Source organism: Columba livia, chromosome 8 (genome assembly GCF_036013475.1).
Source record: "Columba livia isolate bColLiv1 breed racing homer chromosome 8, bColLiv1.pat.W.v2, whole genome shotgun sequence".
Classification (NCBI taxonomy): Eukaryota; Metazoa; Chordata; class Aves; order Columbiformes; family Columbidae; genus Columba; species Columba livia.
In genome coordinates, this window is record NC_088609.1 from 22220009 (window position 1) to 22244869 (window position 24861).

Genomic DNA, 24861 nt, shown 5'->3' on the forward strand with positions numbered 1-24861 from the left:
TGATTTGCGGATGGTTGGCAAAGGACAGTGAAGGCATGAAATCCTGTCCCCACTGAAGCTGGTGGCAGAACTTGAAATATATTTCATCAGTTGCAATTGTAAACCATGGGAGACAAGCATGAGAGTAATAAATTTAATTTTAGTACGAGGCAGATGTTGAAAAAGACATGAACTAGAAGCATGCTTTAAGAGAAGCCACTGCAGGAACACGGCCCGCGGGTGCTGACCCGGCCGGAGCTGCAGGAGGCGGAGCCATGGCGGCACCATCGCTGCCAACACGGTGCCGGCACCGCGGTCACTGCGCACACAGGAGGTGGCGTTGCTGCGAGATGGGGAACTGCTCCTGAACTCAAAACCAGCCACAGTCTTTCTGTGACCACATTTACTGTACCTGCTTGCACATGTCAGCAACATTCTTGAAATTAAACTTGCAGATAGGTATCACAGGTTAGACTAAACACTTGAGAAAAGGAGCCAAGATAACTATCAGTTTTATTAACTTAATTAAATTCCCATTCCTTCCCAAGGGAAAACACATTGCTTTTCAGCAGCTTTTAGAGTATCACGCTAATCTGGGATGCATTGTCTCTTATGCTTCCGTACAGAACTGTAGGTGTTTGCACTCAGTGTGAACAGAGCTCAGCACGTCTTTCCTCTAAGCTGTTTGGCTTCTCTAATGATTTTTTTTTTTTCACTTTGAACCTCCATATTGAACTTGCAGTTGATTACAATAGACTAAAACAAATATTCTGATATTATCCTAGCATCTTTTCTTCTGCCCCATGGAGGACTGCTTTTCAGATGTTTACATTAGCCTCATTTTATGCGATGATAACCAGGCATGGTGCTCAGTTTGTATATACAACAATTCGTTTGATCTCCTCTGCTTTGGTTAATAACCAAATCTTTTCTAAATGTTTCTTGCACCAATCAGGTTTCAGGTAGGTGTTCATCACATTCCCCATCAGAAATAAAAATAAACCATGCAGGTAGGGTACAACATACTCTCTTAAAATGATGCCTAAAACAGTGACAAAACTAATGGTATCTACTAATGACTAAAACCAAAAGTAAACTAATGAGAAGCATGACATACTAGCTAGACATACAACAGAACAGCCAAGTAGCATTTGACAATTTGACTTAAGGGTACTTTTTTTCTTACATCAAGTAATTAATCTAATATTGCTGAATATAATCCATGCCTAGGATGCCAAGCAGCTCTTCAGAAGTTCATATAGACCATTTTGATGTAGCAGCAGAGAGAGCAAAGGCACTCAGAACACTGAATAACAGCAGGAGTTGGGGAGTTGAGTGTTTCCCAGCAGAGCTCTATTTAAAAAAAAAAAAAAAAGAGCAATTGGATTAACCCAATTCAAAGTAGTTCTATTTACTATTATAAAAACATAGTAAATTTCAGGGATATATTTTCCTATTAGCCCCTTCTGTTATGTAAACACTTATGACGTTACAAAGATCACGTGCCACATCTATAGTGCACATAAATCAACAGGTGTTCAGTTTTCACATGCCAGGCAGGATCAAAAGTATAAAGCACTTATGTGATCCCACTTTTCCTCATTTCTGTTGATACTATTCTCATATATTATGTTGCACATGTAGTCTCAAACATTTTTTCAGATATAGGAAATGTGACAGATACCTCACAGTATAAACACCACTTTGTTTTCTACAGTATATATAGGAAGAAGCCACTAGAAACTACAAAGAAAAAGTGCTTACCACTTGACTGTTGCCTGAGGAAGGTGAATTCTGAAAGTAAACAAACAAATTAATCTAGAAGTGTTCCCACCCAATGGTTTTAAACACAGTTTTGCCTGTGATCAACAAAATTTTAGTAGCCTAACTCACAGCATTGTGTTAAGTTGTTCAAGAGGAAAGCAGCTTTGCATAAATAGCTTTAGTTACACCCTCTACTCTCATCTTACATCTGCAAATTTCAGCTAAAACTGATGAAAGGGCAAAAGTCTATTTTCCTCTCATTCCATTATCATATTCCATACAGTTAAAAATTGATAAGCACTGAAGAAAAAAAAAGAAGTGCAAAACCTGGTAACTTGCCAGTGAAAAACTCAACAATCTAGCTTATTAAAAAAAAAAAAAAAAGAAAAGTGAAGGATTAACTGAGCAGAGCCCATGAAAATCTGCACAGAAAACAGTAATTTAAAAATAGAAGACAGAAAAATGTAACAAGGCCACTAACTGGAATGTGAGGCAAGACATATTCAGATTTAAAATATCACTGATATTGAAATAGTTTTCTGAGGCTGAGGCCGTATTTTTCACAGCAGTTTCTTTAAATGCACTCTAATACAAATGGAACTAATACAGAATGTTCTCTTCAGACCAAATCATCCTGAAATTGCTCTACCAACCACCCAGATTCTTTGTTTACTAAGAAAACAAAATTAAATCACGGTGATGAAAGTATTCTCATTGGTTCCCCAGAATAAGTGCTTCCTGAGCCAGACAAGCCCTGTAAAATAATTATGAACCATTTATTTTTATTATATGAGACTCCTAGTGAATTGTGTCCAAAGAGCACACAGCCGTCTTGAAAATGCCCTGGATATTGGTAGTTTTGACACTGCCTTCGATTTTACCTTTTTCCTTGCACATTTTTCCCATTTTAATTGAATACTCTCAAGTCAGCACAGTAATGTTCTTCACAGCAATGTATCATTGACTGAACTACAAAGTTTGAAACTGAAACAGTTATCCTGATATTTAAATACATCATTCTTAATAGAATTACCCAAGCATGTTCCTATGAGTAAGTAACAAGAGTATATCAAAACTCTGCTATGGGAGGAATGAATGCTGCCTCATCCTGAAGTTTAAGTCTGAACAAAATATTCCGATTTTTATTGGTCAGCTTTCTCAGAAATTTACCATTATAACAATTTTAAATTTTACCCTAGTTACTGTTACCTATTTTAAAAAAACAATACCCACATTTCTAACTTGACTGTGGAATAATGAAAGCAGAATACCCTTACTGACTTTCCCTGATCACTGCCTCCTGAGGAAGACAAGCCCTGAAAAAAATATACCCATTTTCGACTCTAAACCTCTTTGTGCCTCAGTATATTTTTGCTATCTGGAATAAAGAACCACAGGAGAACAAACACTATTTTGTGTCTAGTCATCCAAAAATCCCAGGGAAATCTTATCTGAAATACAGATATTTAAAATCTTTCTGTTACAAGTATTCTTTTGAATGATGTATTAGTCAGAGAATTCAGTTCCAAGTCCTCAAGAAGAAAGAGCTGTTTTGTAGTCATGATATGTTTAATATATAGAAGGGAAAAAAATAATAAGGTGTTTGGGTTTTTTTTACTTACTGGTTTGCCCTGTTTACTGGCTCCAGAAGGACTTGAGCCCTGCAAGAAGTGAATCACACATCTATTAACTGAATGAAAAAATATTCTATCACTGTCCTGAGACAATTTGCCCAACTTAGTACAAACATATTTGGATATTGTTTGAACAAAGCGTAACTGGGGTACCCAAAGCTTAAGCTATCTACAGCACAGCAAAATAATGGCCATTTGTTATTCTGAATCAAGAAAGTGGTGTTACGAAATACAGTATAGCAATTATGGTATGTTGAAAGGAACATTTTTACACAGAGTGGTAAAAATGTAACCAAATCCTTTATTCAGCTTGCTGAAATGACTTGAGTTAATACTACCTCAACTATTTAAGGTCAGTAAAATGACCAAATGAATGTATTTTTCAGCATCAAGTAACTGACCTGAACTAGACAGTACAGGGGAAGAGTGGGGAGTGATGGGAGGAGGAAGAAAATATACTCACCTGCCCACCATACTGGCTGCTTACTGAGGGAGAAGAGCCCTATTAAAAACAAAACAAAATATCACAGGAAACGTAAGTGTTTAAGTGTTGGAAGAATAACAACAGTTACTTCTCCCCCTACTCCCCAGTGGAGAATGAAGCATAATAGACTTTTTGGCGGGAGGTGTCAGTAGCAATCTGGAAAGTATATTAATCTAAAAAGATACAGTGAAAGACGTCTGACTTAATTCCTTAAGTTCCTTAACAGCTGAAATTAGTAAATTTGGCAAATATTCAGAAAACACCTGCTATGACTATTCTCTGACATAAATATAGGGATATAGTGTCTTTAAGTGTGGCTCTGTACAAGGGAAAAAAAAAAATCTACGTTGTGATTTTCTGCTAGGTAAAACACGTTCAGAAAGCATCCTTATTATTTCAAATAAGTAATTTGGGAAAAATTTGGTTTGCAGCTTTTACAATTCCTCTCCATGCTACAAGAAATGATCTTCTTAATAGCGTGATATTGAACTCTAATGCTTGCCAACGGAATAAAAAGAAACTAAATTATTTTTTAGTATAGCAGAGTGAACAGAATAATATTAATGAAAAATGTGTTCCACCTTCTTATTAGATAGCCATCCATTACATCTGTTAACTATTTGGGCTACTAAGATTTCTTGATCAGTGACAAACTACTAAGTCTACAAAATATGCACAGGGAGCTGCTTACAGTAAGAGACTCAAATGGCAGGTGAAGATGAGAAAAGTAGTATTACTGCAGGTAACACAGCAGAATTTATCTTTTCAAAGCAATATCCATTGGTACATTTTGTACTAAATTTCCAAGTATTTAATCTAAATAAATGCAAAAATAATAATTCAATATGATGATTGAAAAATAACACAGAAAACAGATTTTGAACTGGTGTGGTAGCAATGTGAAACTGAAACATAAAAATGGTTAAATAAAATTATCACTTGAGATAAGAGGCATTCTGAGGTAATACAACTAAAATTATCATCTATGCATCTATCTTTAAACTGAAGTTTGTTCATGCTACTCCATTTCAGTTACTGAGAAATGGTCCCTTTTTCAGGTTGAGAGTAAAATTACTCTGAAAAACTGAGTAAAATTATGCTGAAAAACTGATTGGCAGTATATGCACTGCATCATATTTTTCATTCAATAAATAGCACATAGGAAGAAGATCTAGAAAACAAAGAAAAGTTGCTTGCTTGCCTGTCCTCTATATGGACTGCTTCCAGAATATGATGAGAGCTGTAAAAAGAATGTGAAAATTTTGTAAATAATTTTTTAAAATACCATCTGGCATCAAAAAAACCTGGACCAAATCTAAACCATACTCACAATACTGATTAGCTGGAAGAACTTTACACAGTTTTTAATGCAGTGGCCAATTTGCCCTGATTACTAGTATAGTAATTCTGTTTGGTAGATTAAACAAGTAAAGGATTTAATTTCAATTTATCCTTATTCCTTCAGATTGTTTACTTGCAAAGAGAAGCTGATAATTTACATGTTGTTTCAACACTTCTCAGAAGTGGCATGTATGCCATGAGTGCTGTACTTCTGGCATGTGGGTTTTGCTTGATTTCATAATCTGAGAAAGTGTAGTAGTCATCTAAGCAATTTTGACTATACTGAGACAACAGAAAACTGAACTCCCCCTCAAAAGTAAATCAGCTTAATTTCAGTAAATAGTGGTTTGTTTTGTTTTCTTTTTAAAGTATTTACAAAAGCATAGGGAATATACTAATTAGACAGAAAATTGGAAATAGCCTTAACTTTTAAAATTGATTGTTCTGTTCCTACTTGGAAGCATTTTGGGCCAAGATTTTCGATCTAAGTTTCACTAGTTCAAATCATACTGTTAATAACCATCATAAGAGCAGCATTGTTACACAAATGTGTAAAACCCAGCAGATAAACTATGAGATATTTGGGAAACAGATTCTTAGGAAATTTCCAGGCCTCTCTTACAAACCAAAATAAATTAAATGCTTTGAAGCAGTTATTCATAGCTGGATATTTTACAGAATTAGCCGCAGTCTTCCTTTAATACAGATATTGGAGAACACTACTACTTCTTTTAATCCGGGGTGGCGAAAATGCATTCTATTTTATATGTGTTTCTTCGAAAATAGAAATGTATCTGGGTAGCTAGTTTTGAATATAACAATATCACAGTTGCAAGTCACTTAATGTTTTTGTCTTACGCAGGTTCAAAAGTTCTCATTTTAGCACAACGTGAAAAAAACTTCCACCATACATATACATTCACAAATAGAATTATTTCAAGACATGTAGTTTGGGAATTTTGCAGTATGTGTAGATAGTATGAAAAATATACAAAGAATACTTACTGAACTTCCACCGGGGCACACACATCCACTCTGCATAAAACACAACCAAACTTATTTTCCTGAGTCTATGACTCAAAGAGGCCTCTGAATCAGTAAACTAAGCTCACATGCTGCTACTGCAAGAATATGGACTACGAAATCCTGCTCACAGACTCACCAAGCTCCATCTAAAAAGTAGTTTCTTTCTGTCTCCACTGTCCTTTCAGGGTAGCTGTGCACTTACTGATCATTTTTTTAAATACAGCCTTCTGATTTCGCATTTAAAACTTAAAGTAAAAACCTTACCCACAAAAAGGATGAGTAAAAAATTCTGACTAGTACTACAGAATGTTTGGGAATATATGTAGTACTCTTTCATGCTACAGATGTTACAGAAAACACTAAAGATGACTTCCAGTGGAGGCCTGCATTGAAAAATGTTCAACACCAAAGCAGGTCCAGAACCTCCCATACAAGTGCCATTCAGACAGTTACTACTGGCTGCTCTGGCCTGCGGGATGTCTGAATGACACAGAAAAAAGAAAATCATGTGTTGCTGGGGCTTTAGGCAAAAAGGACAGTGGTGAAGGAAAACAGTTCTTCTGAAGGAACGACTCAAAGTAAATTGTGAGTGCCTGACAGCAGCAGAACCGAACAGTGTGTGGAAATAAAGCATACCTGTCCGCCAGACTGGCTGCCTCTTGAAGGAGAGCCCTGGAAAACAGGAAAAACTGATTATTTCTGTGTTATGGTGTAACATTCTCATTTGTTCTCAGGCTTTCAAATAGCTTCTGTTTAAACATAACAAAAATGGGCTTCTTGAACCCTGATCTGTGTAAGGAAGCATTTGCATGCTGTCACACAGATCCCTGTATCATTTGTTCATACCATGACCTGATGTACCAGGCAGACCCATACTTACCAAAACCCTCACTCAGTTTAGCTTAAAGCTATTCTCTCTCAGAATCTTCCTTTTTTAAAAAAATGCAGTTCAGTTTTCCTAATGAACTGTGTTCTAAAACTGCAAACACTATGAAAGTAGAAGTTTTACCTGTCCGCTATACTGGCTGCTTCCTGAAAAAGCTATACCCCAAAGAAATGAGAGAGTATTTATGTTTGTTGCACATTCTTTAACTTACAATGTCATAGGAAAAAAAAACAAAACACTTTTACTTGTGTTCCATTGATCTAAATGTCACGAGAATGTGAACACTTCCTTTATAACCATATTGAAATCTACTAGCCTTTACAATGGCTACTGTTTAAATTGAACAAAGTTTAAATCCAAGTCAATATAGGCAGGTGTGATTGTGTGCTCAGGGCAACCTCCTGTGCTTTACATTCCTGAGTGGGCTGAAGCAGCAGAAGGTCATATATTCATCTATTCTACTTAGATGCTGTTTTGCTATAAGCCACCCCTTTATAAAATATTCTGTTTTTCACAAACCAGAAAAAGAGAGAAGGGTGAACATTAGAAAAAACAACCCATAAATAGAAAAACAATTCTCACCTGTCCTCCATAATGGCTGCCACCAGAGTAAGGTGAACCCTGAAGAAAAGGTACCAGTTACTTATCTATCAAAAAGCTTCTTTAAGGGTTTTTTAAAGAAAGACTATTTGATTTCTCTGTTGTACAATGGAAGACAAACACACAACCTGTTCCTTTATGTGTTCTATGCAAATTAGAGATGGTTTGTACCACAAATCTTCCATAATACTAATGATGAGTTAGTAGCATTATATACCTAGTTTTAGGAGAATGTATTTGGACTAGAAATCTCTTTCTCTTCTAATTCCCTCTCCAATAAATCTGACCATAAATGTTTTCAGAGGCCAAGGACGAGTTTGTTGGGAATTTCACTCCGTATTAAGGGCTATACCACTAGACAGCACTAGGAACCCTATCCATCACCTTTCATTTCCCAGGAGCATGGAACAGCTCTCACCAACTCCTGCCCCACTCCCCTGCTCCCCGCCTGAGACACACTGCTCCTCTGATATCAACTTTGATATCTCATTTTGCTGAAGGAAGCGAGGTATTCTGGAGGCTAAGGTAGAGAAGGAATGCAATCTGGGTTTTTGGATAAGGACTATACAGGAAGAGTTTCTCACCTGTCCTCCATACTGGCTGCTTCCTGAAGAAGGTGAACCCTGAATAAAAAGAATTAAATTCTCTCTGTATCCATGTCATAGCTCTCCTTTAAACCATGCTCCATAGGAGGGAGAGGTACCTAATTTCTTTCAGTGCAAAACCAAGTGGACTGAACCACACTGTGCAAAAAGGACTGAGACTCATCTGCATTTACCATGATGAATCAGAAATTACATCTCCTAAAAACTCTCCTGTGGCTTTGTATCACATACATTTATAACTACCACACACCAAGCAACAAATGAAATAAAACATGAAAAAAAAAAAAAAAAATCAATCTCCTTAAAATGTTATTTTACACAGACAACTACTAAGTCTTTTGGATGAAGTAGGAAACACTATGAGAGAAGAATTCTCACCTGCCCACCATAATGCATGCCTCCTGAGGAAGTTGGACCCTGAACATAAATAAAAAAGGAAATAAAACTTCTTTACACCCATTTCATAGAATCATAGAATGATTTCATGAGGCTTTTAAAAATTTTGGTCAGCTTCATGAGCTACTAATTTATTTCAGAAAGACACAACTTCTAAGTCCTGAAAATTTCAGAAGCCAACTGAGTCAACTATGTATTTCAAGTTCTATTTTTTTCTTACTCTTAAGTAATGGTTTTCATCTGAACTTGTTTTGTTTAATCACAGTAGCAGCGAATGCTACAGAGAAAAATTTACTGAGATTTTAGACTAAGATAAATAAAGCTAAGGTAGACAGCTGGGTATACAATGAATAAACTACAAGTTTGCATAGGTCAAAACTACAAAAGTAGGGACTATTAATGCTTACTTGTCCACCAGAATGGCTGCCTCCATAAGATGACCCCTGGAAAAAATATTCAAAATCAGTTTTTTCTGAATATCTGATTCATGGAGACGGAGAGTAAAGACATCAGTATTTTGTTATTTGACTGTTTGTTTGTAATCTGCCCAGAATACACTGTATATTTTTGTCTTCCTTGGATTCACAATATTACTACAGAGAATACACTATAAAGTTTCTTGAAATATAAAATTGAGATAGCTATCTGCATAATCCTTTCCTTGATAAGAGTTGAATGATGGTAAAACAAATATATAACATAAAATATTAAAAGAGCTTACATGCCCACCATACTGGCTAGCTCCAGAGGAATATGAACCCTGTAAAGAATACCAAATAAGTGAATTACCTGATGTAGGATTTCTTTAAATCAAAACATGACTCTCCAAGGACAATAGGAATGAAGGCAGGACTTTTTGTATGCTTTAATAACTAGAGTGCAAGCCTTACAAGGTAACTTGGGGAAATTCCCAAGTTCATAAGCAAGGCTGGAAGGTAAAAAACCCCTACTGCTTAGTTTTTGGAGAATGGCATGTCTTTACTTAGAAAGCTGAATCCTGGGCCAAAGCTAGTGGTAAAAGATCAGCAACCTAGCAGGACTCTGCAAATCAAACCAAGCAAGTTTACTGAAACCTCATACAACAAGAGGTCTCTTTAAAGAGGGGAGATTTGGTTTGTTTTTCTTCTTAATGGACTTAGGTCCACTAGGAATCAAAATTGCTATGTTTTGATTAATTCTTTCCCCACACCTATTTTTTGTATGAACTTCATTATGCAAGTTTCACACAAACAAGGGCACTATTTGCTAAAAACGTCTCATGTATAACTTTTAGGACATATCAAACTCAATGATGAATTTAATTTACTGAGGTTTTGCTCTTTAGACTTATTTCCCATATCAAAACTGAATTTGAGTTTGTGAATAACCCTCATTCACAAAAGTGGCAAGCTGGATCTCCTTTAGGAACGAGTGCTTACTTGGCCGCCATACTGGCCATGGTGGCTGCCTCCAGAAGATGAGCCCTGGGGAAAAACAAACAAACCAGTTATTTTCCTCTGACAGAACTATTTCAAAGCAAATCTTTGGAAAGGATAGCAATATTTAAATTTCTATTTAAACATTTTTACATTTTTGTTTGGGTTTAAAATCCACTCAAAATGTAAAATCTAGCCTTCCCTACTTTGTTAATACATCTAAAATTTAGTGGGTACCTGTCCACCATACTGGCTATAATGGCCACCTCCAGAAGAAGATGAGCCCTGAAGAAAAAAGAAAAAGAAAAAAGAAACTAGTTATTTTTCTCTAACAGAACTATTTTAAAGCAAATCTTCGGAAAAGATAGCAGTGTTTAAATTTCTATTTTCAACATTTTTGTTTGAGTTTAAAATCCACTCAAAATATAAAATCTTGCCTTCCCTCCTTTGTTAATACATCAAAAATTTAGTGTGTACCTGTCCACCATACTGGCTATAGTGGCTGCTTCCAGAAGAAGATGAGCCCTGGAGAAAAGAGAAGGGAAAAAAAAAAAAAAAAAGAAAGAAAGAAACAAAGAAACAACCTAGTTATTTTTCTCTAGCAGAACTACTTTAAAGCAAATCTTCGGAAAGGATAGCAGCATTTAAATTTCTATTTTAAATATTTTCGTTTGGGTTTAAAATCTATTCAAAATATAAAATTTAGCCTTCCCTACTTTGATAATACATCTAAAATTTAGCATGTACCTGTGCAACAGAACTGCTGCTTCTAGAGCCCTTTCACAAATACCAGTTATTTCACTTCAAAGTATCTGACTGAAGGAGTGGCAGTTTATTTCTTTCAGTTTAAAACCAGCACACTGAAGAATGACATCCCCCAAAAAAGCTTTTAACGTTCATTCTTGCAGAATACTACAGGCCTTTCGAGCCCTCTGAGCTTCTACAAGATCTGCTAAGCTCATAAGGAAATGAAACTGGTTTGTGTTTAGTATATAATGTTAAGCATCTATCAGAAATGTGTCTTTCATAAGGAATCTTAACTATGTAAAATTACTTTTTCATTTCCCTGTAAAGAAGACATTCAAGACAATGTTCTGAGGCAGACTGCAGTACAGAGTTGGGGAAGGACTAAGATCTACATTCAGTCTGCAAAAGCCATTCACCCATGCTGAGGTACTGGGTGCATCTAGACATCAAAGTACAGATCAGGAACGTGCCCTTGAGACAAACCTCCCGTTAGTAGTCCCCACGTGCTGTGGCTTGTTTTGCACCATGGAGTGGTCTTGGAGTGAAGTAATTGGATGCCTTTCAGATTAAACTAAATTGTAGAATGCTCTCTAGGGGCACACTTAGTGCTTTCAGGTAGTAAAAGGACCAGAGCAGTCCCTTCCTGAAATGTGTATAGTGTGGCTGTCAGTTCATCAGCACTGATTTTTTTCACTCTGTGTAGTGGAACAACCCCAGCAGTTTGCAGTACTTGTTGACATAGACACAATCACTACGTTCCTTCAGTCTTTTTACACACTCCTCGATTCTGAACTGCTCTTCAAAGATGGCCAAAGTAACTAAAAAGATATAAATCAGTCCTAATTGGAAGTTTCATAGGAAACAAATCTCAACAACAATAATATGAAGGATGTAGAACACAGATGGGTAAGAATGTTTTTGTGTCTGTAGATATATAAACATTCCTCTTTCCAACAAGGGAGCATAAGACTTGTCTTATTTATAATGTAATATTGATTTCTGTATGGTACATTGATGTAGCTGTGTCCCAGTTAGCTTTATATCAGTTAGCAGTCTGGTAACAATGCTACAGAGTTTTGTGCTAGATACAAAGAGACTTCCTTTAGTGCAGCACATATAGAGCTCCAGTGATGTAGCCAGCATGCCTTTCTAACACACAATGAACAGAACTGGTCTTGTGAATGCTGTAAACAGGACTCTCCTGCAAAATCTCCCCCATACGATAGGGCCAGCATCATTAAATTACTAGTCTATGAATACTAACCTTTCTTGTAGTAAATGGTTTAAGAGGAATACAAACACATAAATCCATGTCTTTGGGGATATTTTGGCATAATACCAAGGAAGTCAATGAAACTGACTCCCAAAGTAAATCTTTATATTGTTATGTACCTGCATTTGTGCCAAATAGCATTTTTCAAACATTTCCAAACAGCACTTGTCTTTGAATGAATACTGTTTCAAATTGAAACAAAAACTGTGAGTGCTGCTTGAATGTTCTGTGTGTATTTTTAATTGTAGCTAAGGTAGTTTATTTTCACAAGTGACTGATCCTTTTTAACCTCTCTAGCCATTATATCAACAAGACAAGTACAGGGCATCCTTACAAGCTGGTGAACAGTGCTTACATTTGCAGAGGAATCACTTCTGACTAAGGTAGGGGATCCACCCTGTAAGGGAAAGAAGAAGAAGAAAAAAATTAGCCTTTGTCTGATCATAAACTGAAAATAAAACAAAATCTTAAAATGTCTGTTCTAGGGTATTTTAAAGGAAAACTATCACAGTCTGAAATGAAATTACACTTACATTTCACTTACTTTTCTTAACTTGCCAAGATAGCAAATAGCCTTTTTTGGCCCGGAAGACCATAAATTAAAACGTATCATTTTGTATCTGCGTATAACTCACTGCCTAGAAAATAAGAACACTATCCACTGTGCAGGCACGTCCTTTGCATATTACATTACATATTACATGTTGATTGACCACATATGATTTGCTTTAGAAAACATGTATTATCATATTTCACAGTCTTTAAATAATTCCATATAGATTTAAAAGCACAAATGAGAAGTGGCTCAGGTTTGTGGGTGTTTTTTTTTTTTTTTAGGTAAGTATTGATTTCTGAGACAACTTTTATGGTTGGCAATTTTGTAGACTTGATATTTTTGAGATTATTGTAGCTTCTGTTCATGACAGATTTTCTTTTTGTCAATGAATTCTACTATTTAATGATTTATTTTTTTAAACACATACACATCTCTGTAAATACTGGTCAGAGAATACACCTTTCTGCCACCTTTTAGGGCTCCTGGCTTGTATCAGAACTAGTGTGGCCAGCAGGACCAGGGCAGTGATCATTTCCCTGTATTCAGCACTGGTGAGGCTGCACCTTGAATCCTGGGTTCAGTTTTGGGTCCCTCACTACAAGAAAGACATTGAGGTGCTGGAGAGAGTTCAGAGAAGGGCAACAAAGCTGGTGAGGGGTCTGGAGCACAAATCTGATCAGGAGCAGCTGAGGGAACTGGGACTGTTCAGCCTGGAGAAAAGGAGGCTGAGGGGAGACCTTATCACTGTCTACAACTACCTGAAAGGAGATTGCAGCATGGAGTGGTATATAAAAATAAGGCTACATTCAAATAAATAGGTTAGAAATAAATATGACCACAGATAATTTTCCAGTTAAATAATGTACTAAAACAAAATGTTTAGCGAACAAATAACACTTACGGAACTTCCTCCAGAACAATTGCATCCCTCCTGTAAAGAATGCAGAAAATATTTAAGATATCAAGAACACAGAACTGAAAAAGACTCCAGTTACAACTCAGGTTACTCCTTCTACTATCCCAGGTATGCAAGCCATAAAGTTACATGCAAAGTGCCCAAGCACCCAAATCCTAGAAAGCAGTCTATTTTTTTGTTCTCTTTGTCCTGAGCAACAATTCCCACACTTATTGCTCCGATGGTGAAAAACTTCTAATTTTGTTATGTTTAAATTTGTTATCTACAATCTTGACCTTGAAAACCTTATACACTAAAAAAGATGAGTAAAAAATTCTGAGTAGTACTACAGAACGCAGGGGGATGTTGTTTACTTTTGGGTTTTTTTCCCTAGAGAGGCCAGAGCACCTGGAACACATGCAGTACTATTTCATGCTACAGACGTTACAGAACACAGGTGATTTCTGCTAAAACTGAGAGGTGGCCAGGGCTTTGCCATTCGGTGTCTCACTTTCCACATTCAAAGTTCATGAAACATGAAAGAAAAATATTCAGCACCAAAGCAGGTCCAGAACCTCCCATACAAGTGCCATTCAGACAGTTACTAGTGGCTGCTCTGGCCTGCGGGATGCCTGAATGACACAGGAAAAGAAAATGACATGTTGGGCAAAAAGAACAGTAGTGAAAGAAAACAGTTCTTGTGAAGGAAAGAGAGTCAAAGTAAATTGTGATTGCCTGACAGCAGCAGAACTGAACGGTGTGCAGAAAGAAAAGCATACCTGTCCACGAGACTGGCTGCCTCCTGAAGAAGCTGAACCCTGTAAATGATACATCTTCATTTAAAAGATTTTCCTTCAGTTTCACATGTATATTTTATTACAACGTATTGTCTTATACTCTCTAAACTATGTTAGAAAAGATCTATCTGGTTAACAACCCAATTTTACTTATGAAAAGATGAACAAGGATAAAAACCCCACAGCAGTCTGGAAACGTAGGTATTACCAAACTGGTAATATTTTCTTGAAGTATGTACATTGGACAACAAAACAAAAAAAACGAACACCAAAACAAATACTGAAGAAATATTTCCCACCTGCCCACCATACTGGCTGAAAAAAAAATCACTTAATATATGTTTAAAAAATATAAATTAATACAAAATATTTATTACTTTCATTTGTTTCCTGGCATTGGAGCATCAGTGAATACATGAATTGTATTTTGACCACTCTGCTTACACTTGGACTTTTACATGACATATTTAAGGAAAAGGTGATTGAGTACCAAATAGATCTTGCTCACAGATAAAATAATGCTGGAATGCAATTCGAGGACATACTTCAGGTCAACAATACAAAGAATTAGCATTTACCTGTCCACTGGAGTAGCCACCACTTTGAGAAGATGATCCCTGCAAAAAAGCAGACCAAATTTATTTTTGTTTAAAATGGCTTCTGGAAAACAAGACTATGTTGTTGAATAGTCATGGGCATATTTTTATGAAAAACAAAACAAACCACACACACACACAAACAACCAACCAAAACCAAACCAACAAAACACCAAAACAAAACAGTTTGCCATTTGGTTTCACAAGACATGATGCCAGATGTCATGAAAAATTCTAGGAGATAACAGTTGAGTATAATTTACTTGTCAGGATAATTTTTAAAAAAACAGCTGTTTTGGAAGGGAACTGCAAATAATGAATAAAATAGATGCTTACATGTCCACCTGACTGGCTGCCTCCTGGGGAATAAAAATCCTGGAAAAATGTATTGAAATTACATGAAAAAACCAAACACTTCCTTTCTTTTGTAGTATGGAAAGATGAGGACAGAAGCTGAGCATTCATTGCTTCTCCACATTCCTTAATTTTCTCTCATGGGTCGTTCAAGAACAATAAAAAAAGGTCTTTCTGTATAAAAGAGCACATGCCCCTTTACACCTGTTGATAATTGCGCTTTTGGTGAAAGGTATCATTTTGGATACAATGATTAAAGAGTTGTGGTATCTCCAACAAAATAATTTCTCAGTGTGTCATTTAATTCTCCTTAGAATAAATGAAATGGGCTATGTAAAAATGACAGGAAAGTGGAAGCCCTTATAACTAAGTCATGCAGCACAACAAAGCAAAGGGTTTCACTTTGAATAGATGCTGGACAAATCATGGTACTGAAGCCTTTTGCAGTCAGGCAATGAGTAAAAAGGCACAGGAACCTGAATGTGTATATTGTGATACTGCGATTGTAATGCATTGGTTGGGATTTCTAGCGGTACTACAATACTTTAAGCACATCCTCATTCCCTCTGTGCTTGATAACTTTCTATCCCACACTGGAAGCTGCCACAGCACCTTCCACACAATATAATTTAGGTGGCTAGTGGTTGCCAAGCACTGGGGCAGACACCCTGGCAACATGTAAGGACGGAGCACTTACCCGTTCACTCTGATGGCTGCCAGATGCTGATGTGGAATTCTAAAAAAATATTAGAATCTAGTTATTGCATGGCAAATACTTCTATTTTTTTTTTTTTCTAAGCAAGTTTGGAAGGCAAAGGAAACTACTGCTTGTTTGCATGCCTTGTTGGGAAGGTTCAAGATGGTAGGGTGTAGGATAAGCAGCACTCTTTCAAAGTTCCTCCCTTGCTCATTTCTGGAGCATGGCATTTCATTATTTGGAAAGCTGAATTCTGATATAGCATAATAAAGGAATGAGCTCGCATCTCAATCTACGTTATTTCCTCTAAGAATGCTGTAGGGGTAAACATCAGCACTTTAAAAGCTGTGTTGGTTCTGGGTAAGACCTCAGTGGTGCACACTGATGTTGGAATACTTTAGTTTCTTTCATACCTTAGTTTCTCCCAGAGGGTCTTGGGGCCTCTGTAGTATCATATGTTAACTTTGCTGAACATCCACAAGAAGATTTTGCTACAGAAACTGTGTGGAAACTAATGACATTATACTTGTGGCTGAAGTGCACAGATGAATTTATAAAAATTTGTGGAGAACAATTTCCTACTAACCAGGACAATGGAAAACAAGCTTATTAGAAATCCAGTTAAAGTACAACCAATCACTCAAGAAAACGAGACATCAAATTTGGAAAGTTTTATAAACAGCTTCACCAGAATTAATAGGAAATATACTTTAGTTGGGAGAAAAGGCATGTTCTTAAGCAGAACAGCAAGCAGTTCTCACCACACTACATGAAACCAGACCATTCCTATGCAATATACAGATGAAGAAATATAATGCTTTTATGTCCAGCACTAGGAAAACACAAATCAAGTGTAGCGTGAAATGAAGATGGAGAGAGGGAATTTGTCTGTGCAGTATTAATTAGGGAAGCTGTATTTTAGAAAAATAATAAAATAAGATAATGATTAAGGGTCAAATACAATGTGTTTTCTCAAAAATACAAGGAAAAGTTGAATTTTAAAATAAATCTGTATCTTAAGAGCAATTAAGTTTGAAAGTCTTAATTTGTGGGAATTGCTATGAAAGTCCAGAATAGTAAACATAGATAGAATATAATCTTATGGAAATAAATGACAAAAAATCACCCTTAAGAACAAGAAGGGCTGATCTGACATATGGATAGTATTGTTCTTGTAGTTAAATTAGTGGTTTTGTATTAAATTAGCTCTGAAAAAGTAGACAAATTAAATTGCTGGAATTAAGAAGTATCTGGTTCTTTTATACACTATAAGCCTATACTAATATTAAGTTTCAATGGAAATTGTGAAATAAGGGAAGAGAGTTTCCTTTGTAAATGCCAATTCTAATAACTGATTTAAAAAGCATATGGTTGTTACAAGTCAGAACTGTTGCAACTGCAATTGTAATTTGCCAAATCCTTATCGTACCATAGCACAATAATGTGACATAATATGAATCTACATTTTCCTTTATCTATAGAAACAATATAATTTCAAAGAAGGTATTGCAGAAAATTACAAGACAGATGATCAGAATGTACTGTGAAGGACCTCTTAAAGATAAGATGATGAGATAAGGTAAAGGTCCATGTAAGCACCTAGATAGTTTAAAAGGTAGTAAATTCTGATATTGATATACTTGAGAAAAAATGCTTACATTGTCGTCAGTTTCACCGCCTCCTATGGGAAGTGAATCCTGTAAAATAATTGAAAAACAGTTATTTTCATGTAAAAAGGACTCTTACATGATCTTACTAGTGGAGAATATAAACTATACTTTTTTTAACGTAAAAAATACTAGATAAAGTTGATTTGAAAAATTAATCATTTTTTACATTCAGAAATTGCATTATCTATGCTCTCTTTCTAGATCCGGCACTAGAAGTAGCAAGACAACACAATTTTCTACGAAAAACCCATCTGGATTATATGCCTTATTATTTTTAATATATCATTCTATATGACTTCAGTTGTTTCAAATGTATTGCTAAACAAAGCAAAAGATGGTCCCTATAGAATAATCCTGCAATGTGACACAGTCTTCAGATACAGTGCATGCATTTCTCTAGACTTTCAATAGCTTCTACATGACTAAGGTGTGTAAAGTACATGCACAAAATATTTTCCTTTTGAATAAGCTAGTGCATAAACAACAAAGTAGTTAAAGTATTGAATAACCACAGTGGCACAGTTGGCAGGATGGTGCATACACTGCATCACGTTCCCTCCATCATGGAAACATTTGGAGTTGTAAAGGGGTAAATAAAACCAAAGAGAAACAAAGGATAAAATGGCATTTCTATGGTCATCACTTAAAAACAGAATCATAGAATGGTTTGGGTTGGAATTAGTTCCAAGCCCCCTGGCATGGATAGGGACACCTTCCACTAGACCAGACTGCTCAAAGCCCCATCCGACCTGGTCTGGAACGCCCCAGGGCTGTGGCATCCACAGCTTCTCTGGGCAGCCTTGCCCTGTGCCTCACCATCCCCATGGTGAAGAAATAATTGAAATACAGAAGCTAGTGCACAAAAGAACTGAAACAGCAAGCTTAAGCTTTTGATGTATGAGACAAATAACATTTACCTGACCAAAAGATTGACTACCGCTAGGTGTGGAAGATCCGGCACCACCGTAGGTAGAAGATCCACCCTGTTCAGAAAACATAAATCATATTCATACTGCAAACAGACTTTTTTTTTTTTTGGTCACTTACTGTAGGGATCTCCTTCTGGGGAGATTTAAAAATATGAATATTTACGTAGTTATCAGAATGGCTATTGAGCAACTCATAGTTATGTCCCTGTAAAACACTAATTTAACGTATTTTGAATCCAAATTCTATTTTCACTTTTGCAGAGACCTTCATTCAATTCAAAGCTAGCATTGTTGGGGAGAATAAGCTCTAATGGTTGGAGGCACTCCACTTTTTAAACTCATAAACTTTCAGGCTACTTAGTTAATAGTATATGCAAATTGACTCCACAAACAAAAAACCCCACCTTAATTAAAATGTAGCGAGAGCCAAAATATAGAATATAGCTGCATATAGGAGTCAGGGTGTTGAGTCTCAGCACCCTTTACACAAAGATGAAAAAAAGAGTATTTACCTGACCATAGGATTCACTGCTACCGTCATAGGTGGAAGACCCTCCCTGTACAGGGAAAAAAAACAACCAAACAAACTTTATTATTTTGGTCCCCTCAAGAAAGAGCTTTCCTTCTTTCAAGGGCAGTATATGAATGAAAATAACAGAGGTCTGCTTTATCTTTATGTCACCATTTAGAGCAGGGTGGCAATAAACAAAGTGTACACTTACAAACGAGAAAAAAAATGTACCTGTCCAGAAGATCCACCATGAGAGAAGGAGGATCCGCCAGGATAGTAGGAAGACTCTCCCTGTACAGAAAACATAAACATTATTGTTTTGTAGTTGAAATGTTATCTCAAGGAAGACTTTCAGACTACTCCTGTGCAGACACAGCGACCAGAATATTTACCTGGTTACCAGAGTAAGAGCTGTGGGAAGAAACTGGGCCGCCCTGAAAGGAAAATCACAGAACATTATTTTCATGCAGACAAGCATTTAAATTGCAGTGTATCCACTTTCATTTTACACCCTTTCTCCCAGTTTTGAGCTAACTTTTATGTACCTAAACAGAAACCAAGACCAATATTGTTAAATGGAAGAAGTTTTTGGGTGATCATTTTCTTAAGCCTGCTGAAATCTGAATACTGCAAAGAAACTGCAGATACTGTTTTGTACTGCTCTCTGTCAAACCTCACACCACCAGGTTACATCAGGGTTAATTTAGGTTTTCTTCTCGAAGAGACAGCTATCAGGTCTGTAATTATAGCATGTCATAGCACCCACAATACTGGCAGTGAAGGAACCAGGAAAATGGGAGTCTGAGTTATCCTGGTAAGGGAGGAAGAACAACTACCTGTCCATAGGATCCTCCAGGATAGAAGAAAGGCCCTCCCTGTGCAGAAGACAGAATGGGTTACTGGCTTACATTTGACTGCTCCTTCAGGGAAGGTTTTAGATGGAGCTTCTGAATAAGGCATTTTATCTGAACATTTACCTGGTCACCAGAATATGTACTGTGTGCAGAACCTGGGACTCCCTGAAATGAAAACACAGACTAGCTATTTTCTTGCAAACGGGATGGTGTAAATAGCAATGTACCTGACTCTTATTGTGGGCCGAATTGGTAAAGAACAAGGAACTTCTTATGACTAATTTTCTTAGCTGGATGAACGATCATTCCAAGGAAGTTTTAAACACAGTGTAGTCTTTGCTTCTGTCAGACTTTATGGTGTAAGTTAGAAATAGTTGATTCAATTCTTGAGTGTTATATTTCACAGCAACCACTACATGGAGAATATAGGAAGGAAGATAACAGAAGTCTCTCTTATGATTACAAATGAGGAAACACACCTGGCCGGAATATCCACCAGGATAGAAGGAAGCTCCACCAGGATAGAAGGAAGACTCTCCCTGTACAGAAAACATAAACATTTACTGTTTTGTAGTTGGAATGTTATCTCAAGGAAGACTTTCAGACTACTCCTGTGCAGACACAATGACCAGAATATTTACCTGGTTACCGGAGTAAGAGCTGTGGGAAGAAACTGGGCCGCCCTGAAAGGACAACACAGACCACTATTTTCATGCAGACAAGTGTTTAAATCGCAGTGTATCCCCTTTCATTTTACACCCTTTCTCCCAATTTTGAGCTAACTTTTATGCATGTAAATAAAAACCAAGACCAATATTGTTAAATGGAGGTAGTTTTAGGGTGGTCATTTACTTAGCCTGCTGAAATCTGAATACTGCAAAGAAACTGCAGATACTGTTTTGTACTGCTCTCTGTCAAACCTCACACCACCAGGTTACATCAGGGTTAATTTAGGTTTTCTTCTCGAAGAGACAGCTATCAGGTCTGTAATTATAGCATGTCATAGCACCCACAATACTGGCAGTGAAGGAACCAGGAAAATGGGAGTCTGAGTTATCCTGGTAAGGGAGGAAGAACAACTACCTGTCCATAGGATCCTCCAGGATAGAAGAAAGGCCCTCCCTGTGCAGAAGACAGAATGGGTTACTGGCTTACATTTGACTGCTCCTTCAGGGAAGGTTTTAGATGGAGCTTCTGAATAGGGCACTTTATCTGAATGCTTACCTGGTTACCAAAATATGTGCTGTGTGCAGAGCCTGGGACTCCCTGAAATGAAAACACAGACTAGCTATTTTCTTGCAAACAGAGATTTAAGTGAGTCAATTTCCAAATTTCTATTCTTTCAAGATATAGCTTTCAAAACTGACATTACCGCAATCATTGAAAGAGATCACTGGGTTTTTTTTGTTTGGTTGGTCTGGGTCTGTTTGTTTTGTTAAAGATAAGGAAACCTTTAGCAGATACTTTTCTGTTCAGGAGAAAAGACCTGAAATAAATAGTAACTTTTCATTTTACTCTTTCTAATCAAAGAATCCTATGCCATACCTGGTAGACTCTATGTTGTTATAGATTATCATGACCCTGATCATGTTTTTCAAAAGTTGCCAGAATGCTGAACTTCTAAAGTATAATATAAATAGGGTTTAGGAGAGCAGATTTTTCAGCTCACTGCTTAAAAGAGAAGACTATTTACCATTTCGTAACATCCATTATTACTTCCACTCCCCCTTTATATACAAAACAAAGGATTATTCTATGGTTAGGTTGCAACCTCACAGACTATTTGTAGACTGAGCTTTTGTCTCTAGGTGAAGCTTAGAGAAAAGTTGGAATAATTACAGTGTAAAGAATTCAGGCATCCACATAAGGAAACCCATTGTTTCCTTTGAAGCAAGCTGGTTTGAATATGTATAGCTTTGACTCTCAATTTATAATCTTTCTCAGGTTTGAAGAGACCTTTATGTAACTCACGACTTTTAAGTTTAGAAGAAAGCTTTTTGCAGATATTTTCCTACTGAGCTGAAGAATCTTAAAGGAAGTAGATGACTGTCTCTTTTACGTAAGATTCAGGAATGCTGCTTTATTTATACATATACATCTACCTATACCTTGCTTCTTTTAATTCAGAAGAACAAACCTGACTATCATGGCCAATGTGCTTACATGCTGATCTCAGGCACTGCTACTGCCATATGTAGAGGATTGACCCTGGACAGAAAATGAAAGCAAGTCCAGTTTTTAATTCAGTCTATTCCTTTGCAAAGATCACTGAACTTCACTGTGGGGTGAAGACAAAGATCAAGACTATCACTATCTAGTTTATAATAAATTAATTCTATCAGCTGATACTATCACACATAGAAATCTGTGGATCAAAGTAGACATGTCTGCACTGAGAACTGGTTTTCTAATGTGTCCAATTTAGATGCCTTATTTTCTTCATGTTGGAAATTATTGTTTGATAGCAACTAAATACACTCTTGTCCTTCTGGCCAAGCCATGATGGCTTGCCATTAAAAACTAAGCCTTTTTTGCACCAATTTAAGCATGCAAAGAAAAAAGCCCCTTTTTTGAATGAAAACTTGCATAAAGATGTCCACATTTTTTCTTGTAAATGTATTTGTGTATACAGCATTACTATCCCACAACAAATAAAGTTCTTCCTCAATGAAGTTTCGGTATTAGATATTTTAATAGACTAGTCCATATTTTATAACATGTAGGTCATGATTAATGTTCAGTCTCAATTATATCAAAGAGCTAGTATTTTACCTGACCAAAATTACTGTTGCTATTTGTTAAAGCCAATGACAGTTAAGTTCAGAAAGCAGTAATTTCTTTATAAAATTATTTTTTAAAATAGCATACTTTTTATAGAAATGATAATACATAGGATTCTTGTTGAAACTTATATCTGAAACAATATTACATTCTTCAAATGGGTTTATGTAAATACAGCTTCAATAAAAACATCAAAAAGTTTTCAGGTAGAAGACAGGTGACTTTAAAATCCAAGTTCACCTGGCAAAGCCAGGTGAAGCCAGAAGCCTGGTAAAGCTTGTCTGTAATGCCCCTGTAACCTCATTCCTTGGCCTTTTTCCTGGCACAGAGACATCGTCTAAGAGAAAAGTTCATCCAGTGCTACTGATTGTGAAATTGCAGTCATTCTCTTGATGGGAAAAAATAGTTTAAATACTGATTTAAGAGATTATATTTTGAAATATTTATCAGATCTTGACTTTTGCTCACAATATTTTATTGCACCAGGGAGGACAAGGAACCTACAGTCAATGCAATTGAATTCTGTGGTTACTACAGGGCATACTGACTCTGGTTTTTGAAAGTAATGAATAATAAGCACATAACAGTCAACTGACAGAGCATCGGGATTACCACGCAGAGTTACAGAAAGTTAGTGGCCACATAGTAATTATGCAGTTAAAGTGAGACTCGTTCTTCCATTTAATTGTATATTAATCTGTCCATACTAAGGAAATTATCAATAATGTTTAGTGTTACCCAAGTGTCCATACTTACTAGGTGATTAATTCAAAATACTCCACTATGTAGATGAAAGTATAAACCCAGAAAAATAATTACCTGTCTACTACCACTGCTTCCATCAGGACAAATGCAGCCACCCTATAAATTAAAAAAAAAAAAAAGGCAACAGTTATTGCTTTGTGGAAGTCTAAAATAAAATCTTATTTCAGATGTGAAATTGTATTTAGGGGAAGAGAGACTGGGACTACAGAGTAGCTGTGACCTTCCCTAAACCTAGAATAAACAAGGGGACAGCATAGCTCTATACATTTAATGTTTGCTTTGGAAGTTAGACGGATACTACACTTCTCAGTGCTGTCTCAATGACAGATGCCTCATCAAGAGAGAATTAATGGGGTAGTCAAGAGTACAGGGAATCACCATTGTGCTCTCACCAATAAACTGTCAAATCGAAACAGTGTTAAGTGATTTCAGAGAGCCATTTCAGATAAATTTAATCTGAATAGGGTCACTTAATTTACAATTTAATGCATAAAATAACCAGGTCCCCAGGCAAAACTACTGGATTTAAACTCTGACTCCTGAATTTAACTACTTTAATTACTAAGAAGGTATCTGGACAAGACTGAAAATAGAGAAAATCCTGACCTGACTACTTGATCCAGCATCAGTTGCAATAAATGATCCACCCTGTGAAGAAACCAATTATTTTTTATAGAAGCATTCTATCCGAATCTAACATGTATAAAATGATGCAGTGATAAGTAAGGTGACAAACTCTTTGTACTACTTCCCTGCACCAACAAACATTATTTCTTCAGAACTCTCTGCATGAATCATTGTGAAAACATAATTTTGGACAAAACTTAATTAGCGAAGAGATACAATACACATGGAACGGATATTAGAAAAACTAATTAAGGAAACTATTGCTCTCTGGAGCTCAGAGATCTGACTGTACTATTGAATTAGACTTCAAACTCTCTGAGACAGAGGACTATGATATTGTTACATCTACAAAATGCTGGGCATAATGGGATTCCAGATCTCGGGGAAGCTGAGGGGTGTCAATGCAGTACAGTACAAAGTATTAAGAAAAACAGAATCAGGTACCACTCCGGATCAGTTAAATTTCACATAATTCTGTAACACTGCACCAGAACATAAACCTACAGAATATGAAAGTTGGACCTAATTTTGTAACAAAAGTACATTATTGCCAAGATGTACCTTATCAAATTCTAAATGAAACAGAATTATGTATCTGGCCATTACCATCACTAGAACAGGACTGTTTCTAAAAGAAAAAGATTCTAAAATTATTTGGTTTGTGTTTTGCAAACAACTT

General features: G+C 36.4%; 1 protein-coding gene across 50 annotated transcripts in view; it reads right to left on the reverse strand.

Moving 5' to 3' along the window:
• Window positions 1–119: 119 nt before the first annotated feature.
• LOC110361750 (hornerin-like) overlaps window positions 120–24861 on the reverse strand; it is a 52032-nt gene continuing 27290 nt past the window's right edge. For 39 of the 50 annotated variants that reach the window (XM_065072520.1, XM_065072517.1, XM_065072507.1 and 36 more), the window contains 34 exons: window positions 24162–24203; window positions 23610–23651; window positions 21234–21275; window positions 21093–21131; window positions 20651–20692; window positions 20489–20548; window positions 20133–20174; window positions 19992–20030; window positions 19548–19589; window positions 19387–19446; window positions 19157–19201; window positions 18633–18698; window positions 17704–17742; window positions 16046–16084; window positions 15331–15369; window positions 14977–15015; window positions 14381–14419; window positions 13608–13637; window positions 12506–12547; window positions 10608–10655; window positions 10368–10415; window positions 10134–10178; window positions 9437–9475; window positions 9123–9158; window positions 8698–8736; window positions 8299–8337; window positions 7697–7735; window positions 6865–6900; window positions 6208–6237; window positions 5063–5101; window positions 3841–3879; window positions 3366–3404; window positions 1744–1773; window positions 120–1332 (listed from right to left, as the gene is read on the reverse strand). In XM_065072520.1, coding sequence (XP_064928592.1) covers window positions 1234–1332; window positions 1744–1773; window positions 3366–3404; window positions 3841–3879; window positions 5063–5101; window positions 6208–6237; window positions 6865–6900; window positions 7697–7735; window positions 8299–8337; window positions 8698–8736; window positions 9123–9158; window positions 9437–9475; window positions 10134–10178; window positions 10368–10415; window positions 10608–10655; window positions 12506–12547; window positions 13608–13637; window positions 14381–14419; window positions 14977–15015; window positions 15331–15369; window positions 16046–16084; window positions 17704–17742; window positions 18633–18698; window positions 19157–19201; window positions 19387–19446; window positions 19548–19589; window positions 19992–20030; window positions 20133–20174; window positions 20489–20548; window positions 20651–20692; window positions 21093–21131; window positions 21234–21275; window positions 23610–23651; window positions 24162–24203 — 1473 coding nt within the window. In that variant the 3' untranslated portion in view covers window positions 120–1233. The remainder of the gene's footprint in view (window positions 1333–1743; window positions 1774–3365; window positions 3405–3840; window positions 3880–5062; window positions 5102–6207; window positions 6238–6864; window positions 6901–7696; window positions 7736–8298; window positions 8338–8697; window positions 8737–9122; window positions 9159–9436; window positions 9476–10133; window positions 10179–10367; window positions 10416–10607; window positions 10656–12505; window positions 12548–13607; window positions 13638–14380; window positions 14420–14976; window positions 15016–15330; window positions 15370–16045; window positions 16085–17703; window positions 17743–18632; window positions 18699–19156; window positions 19202–19386; window positions 19447–19547; window positions 19590–19991; window positions 20031–20132; window positions 20175–20488; window positions 20549–20650; window positions 20693–21092; window positions 21132–21233; window positions 21276–23609; window positions 23652–24161; window positions 24204–24861) is intronic. The other 11 variants (XM_065072525.1, XM_065072527.1, XM_065072532.1 and 8 more) reach the window with 11 other exon arrangements.